Raw genomic sequence first — 12,805 nt, forward strand, 5'->3', positions numbered from 1 at the left:
AACAAAGCAAATCATTATTAACTAGATAAATAATTGAACATTATATTTTTTGTTTAGAAAAATGTATATATTGCCATGATAAAATATATTTTTGTATCGAATCCCAATGAATACAGTAAGAGTAAGATCTGCAAAGGTCATAAAAGGGCAATACAAAACTGTGCTTGCCAAACAGGAAAAAACAATCGGTAACAATTCATATATATACAAGGCAAAAAATCTAGTTTCGAACTTGAATTGGGGCAGCCTCCCCCTAGGTATTGGCCATTGTCGCAAGCTGCACTGTTGACTGGTTTGAATACCACACGGATACATACAAAATACCAGTGTATTTAGACAGAGATACATTAATCTGTGTCCTGAACCAATCGAGTAATCCATGTAGAGAAAATCATGTATTACTAATTTTTAAATGATGAATTATTCATTGTCCCATGTTTTTACTTTAAACATGTATTGCTTGATTATTCAGTTTTCCTTATAACCTGAAATTCTTAATTGTTGACGTTTAATTGCTTACAAAATAAAACAATTCATTATTCTATAAAAATAGGCACTGCTTCTCCTAAAAAACAATGTTTTAAAGTTAGTCACAGAATGTTTGACATTTAAATGAAAGAAGGGTATTCACTTTAACTATTAAACAGAGAAGATAAATTGGTTCCTTACATTCTTGATAAAGAGAATGAGTAGTCCGTGACAAAAAGGGTAATACCCAATTTAATATTTTTTAAAACTGTCAGTAAGGACGTTTTGTTCAATTTGGGTGCTACCATTTTGGTCGCGACTTAAAATACCAAACATTAGGAGCAGGGGCGGCGGGGGTGTCCCCCCGCATCCTTAACATTGGTGGCGGGGGACAAAAATTGGTTGGCCCCCGTTTTCAATCCATCGTCAAAACTGGGCTCCGAGCAGTTACACTGCAGGCAGTCCACCCGCGAACAAAACGTTTGCGGGCATCCACCAAAAGTACTTGCCATCCACTGGGCATGTGTTAGACCAAGTCACACAACCAAACGGGACCTTGACCGAAGCATTCAATGTGTACATTGAGCTCCCACACCACCCTGTTCCCCTGGGGGAGGAGGGGTGATAGAGGGCAGGGGTTGTGGCATTTTCTGTGGACCCTGATGGCCTCCCTCCCCTTCTCCAAGTGGAAATGGACTTGGTGAAATATATTCCCCCTTCAATTTGGGCAAGGGTCCCAACCACTTTGTGCACTTATGTTACCCCGAGTTCTTCCCATTAAAGCCAGGTGAGAGTTCAGCCATTGTGTTAGGATATGTAGGGGCTGGGCATGCGCCACGTTGTTCACAGACCAACACAAGAAAGTTGAGAAGGACGTTGTTTTTTTGTAATAGAGGGTTGATTTTTAAATGACCATTTACGTGAATTAACTGCAGCATTTTTTTATAAAAAGGAAAATACATCAGTTGGAGGTAGTAGTCATTTTTATAGCACCCTTTCCCTTTATGGTCTCAATGCGCTTGTGGTGGGAACACCCTCAGGGACTGCAGTCCAGGTATGGAGAAATTATCGAAAGGCTTAAATCCGTGTGAGCATTTGGCCAAATCAGGGATTCAATGGGCTGGCTAGGCTCGCTCCAGTAAGCAACCCAAGCGTTCAGGCAAGTGGGTGGGCACTGGGGGGTCGAGGGGGGGGGGGGAGATATCACAAGTGTGTGCATATTTTTTGTTTAAGTGAAATGTTCATAACACTGCCCATTATACGCCAACTCTGTTTCTCTGGTCATACACCTAATAAAAGGCCATCTTTACATCCTTGTTTATATGCCCTTATTAACGGGGCACAGAAGAAACTCCAGCAGTGTGCTTGCCATCTTTAAACTATTTCTTGCAAGCAATAAAAGTGCTTATTCTAAATCCAGCCAACGGTCCGAGCTGTGGGGTGGAAGCCACAACTAAAACGCTCTCTAACGTTTAGGTTATGTATTGCAGGGCCCCGGCGCTGTGACTGGCCCCCACAAGCTTCTGGTATTGCAGGGTCTCAGAGCTGTGACAAAGCCGCACTAAGGTGGCTCATAATTAGTCGGGTCCAGCTGTTGCTTACTTGCGCAATAGGCTGTAATATCAAAATTACATTGCCCTCACCCCAAAGCAATGACGAGGCAAGGTTGTAGGGTGGTTGGTTTATGACAAGGAATAAAAGTAGAAAATCGATAACTGCATAAGCTATATTTGAAAAAAAAACCATGACCATGAAAAACGATGTGTATAACTCAATCGCACCACACACACACGCTGCAGCAAAACTCCTTGATTTATTTGAAATGATGTTGATTCAGAATGAATTCAATAAACTCATTGATTTTGACCGTAGATCACAATTAACATGCAGTTGATGATTTTACAAAGCCTTTGATATGATGTGCTTTTTTAAGCTCGTTCAGAGAAAGTACAGTTGTTTTTCGATACTTTAACAGCTCTGGTTTAATCATTTTTTTTTTTTTTTTTTTTTAGGAACAATGATTTCTGAAAGCAGCTCTTTTATGAAGGGCCTCATGATAGGCGGTCTCTTCTGCGCAGTGGTGACGATGCTCGGACACGTCAAGACTATTCACGAGCCCAGGGCGCACCACGAGCACCACCACATCCAGGCCCCCAAAAAGGAAGACGTGCTGAAGCTGTCCGAAGCGGAGCGCCTGGAGCTTAGTCGCGGCATCCGCGTGTACTGCCTCATCCTTGTCAAACCTAAAGAGCTCAGCCATTGGGCGGCCGTCAAGGAAACGTGGAGCAAGCACTGCGACAAGGCCGACTTCTTCAGCTCGGAAAACGTGAAGGTGTTCAACTCGATCTCCACGGAGACTGCCGACGCGTGGCAAATGATGCGAAAAGCCTTACAGCATGCGTATGAAAAGTACAAAGACAGCTACAACTGGTTCTTCATGGTGCGCCCAACCACTTTTGCGGTCATCGAAAATCTGAAGTATTTCTTGTTTAAAAAGGATGCAGCGCAGCCTTTCTACATAGGCCAGGCCATGAAGTCCGGCGAGCTCGAGTACGTGGACATGGCTGGGGGCATCGTCTTGAGCGTGGAGTCCTTGCGCCGCCTGCACACGGTGATGAAAGACCCGGAGAAGTGCCCGGAACAGGCGGGAATGATCTGGAAGCTCTCTGAAGATAAGCAGCTGGCCGTATGCCTGAAATATGCCGGAGTATTTGCAGAGAACGCAGAGGATTCCGACGGCAAGGATGTCTTCAACGCCAAGTCTGTGGAAACTCTCATCAAAGAGGCCATGGAGAGCAGCCCGCAGCAGGTGGTCGAGGGCTGCTGCTCGGACATGGCGGTCACCTTCACCGAGACGTCGGCCAACCACATGCACGTTCTGATGTACGGCGTCTATCGGCTGCGAGCCTACGGGCACACGTTTAACGATGCGTTGGTCTTTTTGCCACCCAGTGGTTCGGACAACGATTAAAGGCATATGTACAGACTGAAGGGGCAGGTGCCGGTCGCATATTGTGACAACTTGGGGCGCAGAAATAAGTGGTGGCAGTTTTGTATTTTTTTTTTTAAAAGCCCTGGTATATTTTTAATATTTTGGTTGCTGTGTCATTTCGACTGTCGGGGAGTGGGGGCACAGGGGTCAACGGAAGCAGTACTAAACGGGACTGCCAATACATATCCTCTGGCAGTAATAAGAGTAACAAACAGCATTGGTGTGGGGGACACAGTGTGGTAAGTGAACATCTGGCTTGATAGCACTGCGGGCCAGCATCAACTACCTTATCTAAAAAAAAAAAAAAGCTGGGCCAGTTTATTGAATCCGAAACAAGAGCAAGACCAATAACGGCGCTGTTCCCCGCTGCATTGGATGTGAATGGAGATTGACAACGCATGCGCAGAATCATGGCCTACACGAGGCGGCCACTGCCTGGGAGACAGAGCAGAGTCAGCCGTCCTAGAGCGCGCCCCTGTTGAACTTTCTTTCAAAGCACTGGATCACCATGTGATGAGAATTCGATGACCATTCAATTCAGAAAGACGCATTCCGAAAACGTACTGCGTCCAGGTGCAATGTTGTAAAGTTGAGACACTATTTAAAAGAGCACTATAAATAAACCTAATTTATTTTATTGTCTGAGGGTAGCTTGTGTAATCTGCTGGTCAAGGGTAACGCTAGAAAATGATCACAGAGACGTGGCGTTGCGGCCAGGTGTGTTCTTGCAAAGAAATGTTGCCGCAATACAAACTACAGCTTTGAGTTTGTTTGCACCACTTTCCCTAAGAAGTGAATCCACTTGAAATCAGCAGATGACTCTGTGAAACTTAAACCTCATCAAAGATGTGTGTGTGTGTACACAAGGCGCTGTTTTGGCTACTGTTGTATTAATAACATGTACACATGTGAATATGTTCATTTATTAATTGCACTCAACGCAATTTCTTCTGGGACCTAGTGTGCAATCACTCTTTAAGCTAAAGCTATACGTTTACTATGGTGGCGTAACCTCCCTGCGTTCCATTGACCTGGGCAGCTTTGAAATGGACTCAACCCCTTTAGAGTAAGTGATGTACATTAATCAAAAACGCTGTTCAAGTAAAGCGAAGGACCACGGGGCCTTGTCTCGTTGTCTATTTGATGGCCTCTAAGCAAACCACTTTCAAAGTCTTTGTGTGCACCAATGGTCCAGAATGTGTATCATGAAAGGTCACTAAAACCAGCCCAAGTGGGAGAGCTTTAATGTAATATGGCATATTCTGAAACACCCCTGGCCTATATAGAGAAACTACTAAACAGTACAATGAATAATTACTGGCTTTTCATAATAATGATAAAATGTGTATACATATTGTGAGGTTTGGAATCCAGCAGTGTCCAAGTGGGTGAAGAGGCGCAACATAGACCCGAAAATACTCTGCAAAAAAGACTTGCATTGGACAGGCCATGATTGCTTTGCTGGATTCATCAATGAACTCAAAATCCACATAGAAGCAGTGACATGTATTTTTAGGTGCACGTCTGTTTGTATAGTCCTATGGACATTCCCTTGTTTACACAAGTGCCTTTTTTTTTGCTATTGTGTATGGCTCTATCCTGTGCCATTCCATATTTGCAGTATTTTCGCAGACACTGTTCATGGTTCACTGAAGCAGATGGACACGCTATATTTGTAAAGTAACGTGAGGAATAATTCTGTTTGGTCCAGTAAAATAGCATGCATTTAATGTACCAAAAATAAGCTTTTTCCATCGGTCTTTGACAAAGTGCTGGTAAGTGCTTTGCAACATCAAAAGCAGAGAGCTGAAAGAGAATGAGAACTGCCGTCAAATAGGATGCGATTTTTTTTATTTTTTTAGATTTTTTTTGTTGCTCAGATTAAAGCTGCTGGAACCTATTTTGTACTGGAACCACTACTGTATCCTTCAGTGATGCTGCCGCGACCGGAGGCTCATGGGATAGGTCTGTGTGCTGTGCTGACATTGGCATTCCATAAATGAGTAAGCCCTGAAGAACCTACACATGAGCAGAAACATATACAGTAAGATAGGAGTTGGGTAGTTGAATTTACATCATTTTAAGAAGTACCTATTGATCCACCATTGTTACTCTGCTCACCAAGATTGAGTACTTCATTGTTGCTTCAGGAACCTTTTTTAATTGACATTTTATGACCAGTCTTGCTTTTTTACAGAGCAGTACAAAATTAGAACATGGCCCCATGATGTGTTGTGGTGAATCGGGACTTTGAAATTAGTAGCTGTGCCCTAATTAACTTTCCCACTCTCTGTTGACATCTCTTAAGCAGTTTCTATCTCTTCCTTTCCATGTGGGATAGAGGCTGCGAAACTCTGAGACCGGTTCTGTTGATTGTATTGTGCCTCTGGGACAACTGTGAGATTTGCGGGGGGGCGGTTGGCCTGCATTGTGGTGACACCTCTTGTACACTTCCTCCTAACTCTTTAGTACCAAGATATTACTAAGGGAGAATGCCATCTCTTGCCAGATAAGCCACTTGGCACCATACACAGGAGCCCCCACCCCCCCCCAACTTACTCCAGTCTGTGACATTCTGTGGACCTGCCTGAACTCCAACGTTAAAGCATGTTACCTCCTGATCAGGCATTTCACATACACCTTAGCGGGATCATGTACCTGGTTTTGCTTTTTAAAATGATAAAATAGTTTTAAATATAAATGCATTATTTTAAAGTGGTCCATGAAGGGATTTGCCACCTGCATGTGCTATGGAAAACTCTGCCTGTGTGGTTTGCATTAGATTTTGGCATATCAGCAAACATGTTTTATAGAATTATGCAATGTCCCAGAGTCTCTGTTCACAAAATGTGTTTGTCTTTGGGTTGTTTTGTAGGGAGTGAAGTAGAATGAGCAGGTCTGGGGTCTTGCAGCTTAGCAAGAATTCCGTTTGGTATACTCTGCTCCTGCATGCAGTGTTTTACCAACCAATCTGACTACAAAATTCTGTGCGAACAGAGGATTCAGTTCTGCTGTACATCTCCTGGACCATCATTGAACAAAGATCAGTCATTGTAAACTGAAAGAGTTTAGAGTCCCTTCCAAAGAGCCCAAGCAGATTAGCATCTTCCCTCTTAATCCTTGCTATTGTACAAGAGTCCCACGAGGTGGACTCCAGTGAAGCATTTTTGGAAATCCTTTATTGTGACCAGAGGATGCCGCCTTGTTAGGTAGCCGGGCTTCCTCCATGCCTTCTGCATTGTATGGAAGGCTCTGACTAGCATTGAATGTGATATGACTGGCAGAAGGGCTTCAGCGACCTGGAACCTTCTCATGGCAATGTCTGAAGCAGCCGCTTAACATTTTCTAACTTGAACATAACCTGCGCAACAAAACGCATCCCTAGTCCGGTTCTGCGCGTGACTCTGTTCTAAGAAACAAAATGCACAGGTTGTCAGCCATAACGAATGACCTTGGGTTGGCATGATGACTTTAGCAGTTCATACTTTCAGGTAACTCTTGCCACTAAACCCAAAACTGTGAGAGTAGTTTTCATGTGATGGGTTTCGAAAAGCAAATATGTTGAGGGCAGGATTTTTAAAATGTCAGAAGGGAGCGAGTGAGGTAGTTATTCCTACTTTGGCATGGTCTGGTTCATAAACACCTGGAAATAGTCTGTGCATGAAGAGAACACCACTTCAAATGGGAGTAGCATGGTTGTGTATGCTTCACTACATAATAGGACTGGGCATGCAGACGCGCAGTGTAGAATGACTAATATCAACATGTGCCGGGGAGCAAACGCGAAACAGCACCCAGTGAGGCTACCCTCATATTAGTGCGTCATAGGTTTCAATTGTGCTTAATCAATTCTATTGCGCTTAATTTGTAGATATTACCCACTGCATTTTAAATTGATTTATAGTCATTGCAGCATTTAGGGATTTCATAGTTTACATGTACAATTGTTTTTTTTCTCTCATCCATTGTAGTAAGCTGAAGCGCCACTCCCCCACGTGACTCAAGGCACTTAAGTGCCGGCGGAGCGAACGTGAAGCATGCACCTACAGCGCGCCTCTGGCAAGCCTGTCTGTGCACGTTTGGGACTGGACCGGACTGAGCTGTGGGCTAAGAACCAATGTCCAAATCAGTTACTAAATGATTGTCTCGATCCCCACTCCCAGGCTGAATTACTAGCCCTGGCCCTGAAGGCCACCTACCTTCCGATAAATCATTCCACTTTCTTAAGCGGGCCATTCCCGACAGTTAGTAGATAGGAGGAACGCTGTGGAATTGGTAAGAAAATGGCCACTTCATGGTCAGGCTTTCTGATTAAGGCCCGCTCAGCAGTAGCATATCATGAAATGCATGCCATTTTAACAGAATATCAGCCTGGAATGGAATTATATGTCTAACTGAGACATGGTTGACAGATTCTTCTGACCCAGATGTTGACCAGTTGCTGCCCTCCAATTATACGTTAAAACATCTTGATCATCCTGGCTCTTTTTCAGGCGGTGGTGTGGCTCGAATTTACTAAGCACATCTGGAATGTGCTATTAACCCCCTTACTCATTCTTTGCCCTGCGCACTGCTGTTAACAATATTGCAGTTTTCACATAACCACACGGTTCACTTATTGCTTGTTTATCATCCACCTTCGTACGTCATTGAGTTTTTAAACAACTTTATGCAATCTGTAGCAGATCTCGCTTTGTCACGTATTAACCTCATCCTAATGGGGGATTTTAATGCGCACTTGAATGATGTTATGATGCTCGGGCATCTACATTTTCATCTGGACTTGCTGATTTTAATCTACATGTACACATGTTTCTCCCTATGCACATTAGAGGAAACACACTTGATCTTATCTTTTCTACAGATTGATTATTGGCCGCTTTTAAACCCTTACCTGTAATATGGTCAGGTCACTTCCTTTTCTCATCCCTTTTGCCGAATTTGAAATCACGTGTACATACTTATCGGCAGCAGTGGTGTAAGGTCTCTTCTGACAAAGTAGCAGGGTGTCACACACATGTTGAAGCTAAATGCTTCTAAAGACGCCCCCCTTGACCTCTGTTCAGCTTTGTTGAAAGCAATGGTGACCACAGCCGACAGATTGGCTCCTGTTAAATTGGGCACCTGCCGAGCTAAGCCATCTGCTCCCTGGTTCTCCCCTGGTCTGAGACTGTTGAAGTAAGCATTTGGTGCTGATCGTAAATGGCACCTTGCCCTTGACTCTAGGGCAAGATATAAGCAAGTTCTCCTATCCTACCAGAAGGCTATTAGGGTCCCTAAGTCACAATACTATGCTGATTGCATCATTTCAGCCACTTGTTCCTCTCAGGAACCTTTTAAAGTGGTCAATGAACTCCCTTTCTGATTGACCCCTCCCGCTCCCAGGAAGTCTGACCAAATCAGTTATTTTTTTCTGGACAAGATTTCCAGGATTAGAAGCTCCATCGCATTTACTGGGTCCAGCCTTTTGGTACCAACTCCTACTTTAGGAGTGCACTTCAATAGCGCACCCTCAGCATTTCTTTTTGGTAACCGGGTCAATGAGGTTGTGTCTAAACCAGTCTGTAAACCTGAATTGGCAACTCCCTCTGATCCCATTCCTTCGCATCTGATTCTAGCTCTCCCTCCTGATTGTATTGCGCTGTTTACTGCAGCTCTCCATTTTTGTTTCTCAAATTGTGTTCTCCCTGCTTCCCTAAAACATACAGTTGTCTCACCTCTTTAAGAAAAAAAGCCCCACCTTAATCCAACAGTGCCTGATAGTTATCCTATTTTGCTGCTCCCCGCCCTTATGAAACATATGGAAGTTATTGTTACCCCTCAGCTATCCAGATTTCTGGAGAAAGCAGACATCCGTTTCAAGCAGCTTTTAGGCCACTTAAGTGAACAAAGTCAGTCATGATTTCTGTTCTTGATGATCTGGCACTACTGCGGGATCGCAGCGAGGTCAGAGTTTTGATTCTCCTCGACCTCTCTGCAGCATTTGATGCAATCGAACAAAATAATTCTTCGCCAGTGCTTGGAGAAAAATGGGATGTCCATGGCCCCTTTAGCTTGGTTCACTTCCTTCCTCTCAGAGTGACAACAGATTATGACTCTGGTTCCTTTCCGTTTGGCATCATCCTCTGTTTATTGTGGGGCTCCTCAAGGGTCTTCCTTGTTGCCTCTTCTCTTTTAATATTTATTTACAATCTCTTGCTGACCATCTCATCTTATGGTATCTGCTTTTATACATATGCCGACAATACTCAGATGGTTTTTCGATTCAGGCCCCGGTCTCAGACACTCTGTCTAAACTTAAGTGTTGCTTAACTGAGATCGGGAGCTGGATGTCTAGAAATTGGCTGAAATTTAACAGGTAGAAAACTGATCTTGGTGGTTGGCTCTCCTAATCCCAGCTCTCTCTGGAATTCAGCCTTTTGGCCAGATTGGTTTGGCCCCTGTTCAGCCCCTAGTGCTTGTGTGAAGAGTTTAGGGCTAAGGCTTCTCCCTACAGGTTCATGTGAGTCGCAGATTGCTTCAGTTTCCAACACCGGGTTTCTTGGGCTGAAACGCTTGAGAAAAATTCTTCATTTCTTTACCATCTCATTGTTGCTCTTCGGTAGTTACTGCTTCTATCATGGGCTCTCTGGACTATTGCAATAGTATCTACCTTGGGCAGCCTGAATTTCTAGTGCACTTCTAGGCTTTCCCATTCAACTACATTGCTGACTGAACTTCACTGGCTCCCGGTGAGAAGCTGGAGCAAGTTTAAGCATCTGTGCAAGCTTATATGCTATGGCCCTCACAAGGTTTGCGATCAGCCTCCCAGAAACTATTGGTGCTCACTCACTTTTGCAAGTCCAGGTCTGGAGGATCCTCTTTCTCTGTACTTGCTCCAGTACTGTGGAGATACTCGCTCCAGTACTGTGGAATTATCTCTGTCAACACCTGCGAGCGATCTCAGATTACCTGCTCTTTCGAAAAACTCTTAAAACCCTTCTTTTTTAAGAAATTATGTTTACTGCTTCACCGGTCTGCTGTCAACACACAGATGCCTTCAAGTCTTGGTTTCGCACTTTAGAACTAAGACGCAATACAATAAACAAATTATATTACCTTTCACTAGTATTGATAACAGATGTTTTACACTGCGATTTCTGCATTGCTGTGTGGGGGTCTGACATCATTTGAACTTCTAAAATTGGAAACATGCTATAGAAAAATGTTCCTGATTTAAACCTTGATCAAGATTTCCTTATGGCCAGGGTGGTGTGATGATGTAGCCCATGGTTATTAGTCTGCAGTGTATTCAACTAGACATACGGACAATGGCAAATATGCCGTTGTACTCATGAAAGCCTTCAGTCTCAAAAGGGAATCTCTCAATGTGTGCAATTTGCACAGTCCAAGTAAATCTGCATCTCGATTCTGTTATTAATAAACACTTTTGCTTTTTTTAAGCAGTTGGACATGCTAGTAATCTTCTCAGGTAATTGCATACAGGTCCGTTTCCCAAGAGAGCTCATTTTGACACATGTATGAGTTTATCCATGCACAGTGAGGAAGAGCTTTGCAGTACATCATCAAATGCAGTATTCATACTTGTAACCCATTGCTCGGGCTCCACCTGTGTTCAACAAATCCATGTGATCTAACCCAAGGGTCTGCAACCATTGGCTCTCCAGATATCGTGGACTGCAACTTCCATCCGCCCTAGGCAGCATAGTCCATGGTGATGGATCATTGGGGTCATAGTCCAAAACATCTGAAGTACCACAAGCTGCAGACTGAGCTAGGAATCATCTTCATGGGTTGGGCCCAAGATTTCTGTATGGTTAATTGGTCTAGTCAGTCAAGAACAGGTTTCCTCATTACCTACTCCTAGACTTGAAGCCTTTTGAAGAATGAGCACTGAAACGTGTACAGGGCAACCTAGCTGCTCTTCAGTTTATTTATGCAGTAGAATGCCATCTTGACAATTGGTCTAGTTCAAGACTGTTGGAATTCAGACCTAGAAAGCAAAGCTAAACCCCACTCAGTTTATCTCCCTCCAGGTGGTCTACTCCTATGGCAAGACAGATGCCTCTCACTGATCAGATAGACCAGTACATTAAAAAAAAGTAAACTATTAACAAAATAAAGGTTGGTTAAAAGAATTGGTGTAGAGAAGTGGGAGGCGGGCCCTCCCCATTGAACCAATGGAAAGGAGTACTAAAAAAAGATCACTTTTATGTTTCCCTTCTAATCCCATAGATCAGTTGGGAGAAGAATGGTAAAGCAGCACCATGTAACATCTGTGTATATGATAACTAATCCAAATATAACATTGACCCATATTTTGTATAATTTGTTTAGTCTAATATTGAAGTCCAGGAAATTACTGAAACAATACTTATTTTCAACTTTTTCACTGAAAATCAAGACCTCCAAATGTAAGAGTCATGCAGCAATCCTCCCTGCCCCCCTTCACCTCCCCCGCACCCTTGCAAGTTCGGGACTGCTCATGTGTGTGCTTCTTTGATGTCCAATGACTGTTCCTTACCTTAATCTTTTGTGGATAGACCTGTCTTCAAACTCTGTGTATGTAGAATTAAATGTTACTGGGGTGCAGTTGGTGTTTAATCAGCGAAGGGACGCTGCTTTGCTGGCATAACTGGATGTGTACTTGTAAATATCGACATAAATTGGAGGAATGAACATTGAATAAACTGTACATACAAAATATATTTTTGGAAGAGGCTTTCAAAATATTTTTAGGACGGTGTATGGGAACACATTCTTCTACTTTTGTACATATCTGACAGATATTCATGAAATACAAAAACCTATTTGAATGAAATAGATCATGTAAATTATGTATTTGCTATTAAAGTATGATTTACATTTAATTCCGTATGGTGTTATTTCACAGACCATGAAATGTTTTTTTTTTTTAAAGGTATGTACTGTTTGTAATTTCTCATGCTGTGTTTGTTGATGGATCTCCCATAGCACTGTTTTCTCCCTTCGCATGTCCTCTCTGTTCATTGGGTCTTTGCAGATGTGGGGTTCGAATCTTCAGGTGGTTGCAGTTGCCTTTTGCTTGATGTTGACTGGAGGCACCATCCGCCCCTGTTCCCCGTGAAAGGGGGAATTAAAACCCACCAAGGATTCAGGTCTGCAAGTTGGTCGGGTGTAAATGCCAGCCAGTGGGTCCTGCCTGTGTGTCAACATCTGTTCAAAAATGGGGTCCAACTAAACCAATCTTTTTTTTTTTCTGTTTTCCCTCGCTTCCTTCAACTGGCGTGTTTGGCTAGATCTGATTTGAGACAGGGGTGTATGTAAAATATACTGTGTCGATCAGTAGGTACATAAAGGGGCTCC

General features: G+C 43.3%; 1 protein-coding gene across 2 annotated transcripts in view; it reads left to right on the forward strand.

The window, feature by feature from the left end:
• C1GALT1C1 (C1GALT1 specific chaperone 1) overlaps nt 1-12,330 on the forward strand; it is a 148,469-nt gene extending 136,139 nt beyond the window's left edge. For both annotated transcript variants that reach the window (XM_069612676.1, XM_069612675.1), the window contains exon 2: nt 2,481-12,330. In XM_069612676.1, coding sequence (XP_069468777.1) covers nt 2,486-3,439 — 954 coding nt within the window. In that variant the 5' untranslated portion in view covers nt 2,481-2,485 and the 3' untranslated portion in view covers nt 3,440-12,330. The remainder of the gene's footprint in view (nt 1-2,480) is intronic.
• The last annotated feature ends 475 nt before the right edge of the window (nt 12,331-12,805 follow it).

The sequence above is a fragment of the Ambystoma mexicanum genome, chromosome 5p (assembly GCF_040938575.1).
Source record: "Ambystoma mexicanum isolate Mex_15411 chromosome 5p, UKY_AmexF1_1, whole genome shotgun sequence".
NCBI classification, from domain to species: Eukaryota; Metazoa; Chordata; class Amphibia; order Caudata; family Ambystomatidae; genus Ambystoma; species Ambystoma mexicanum.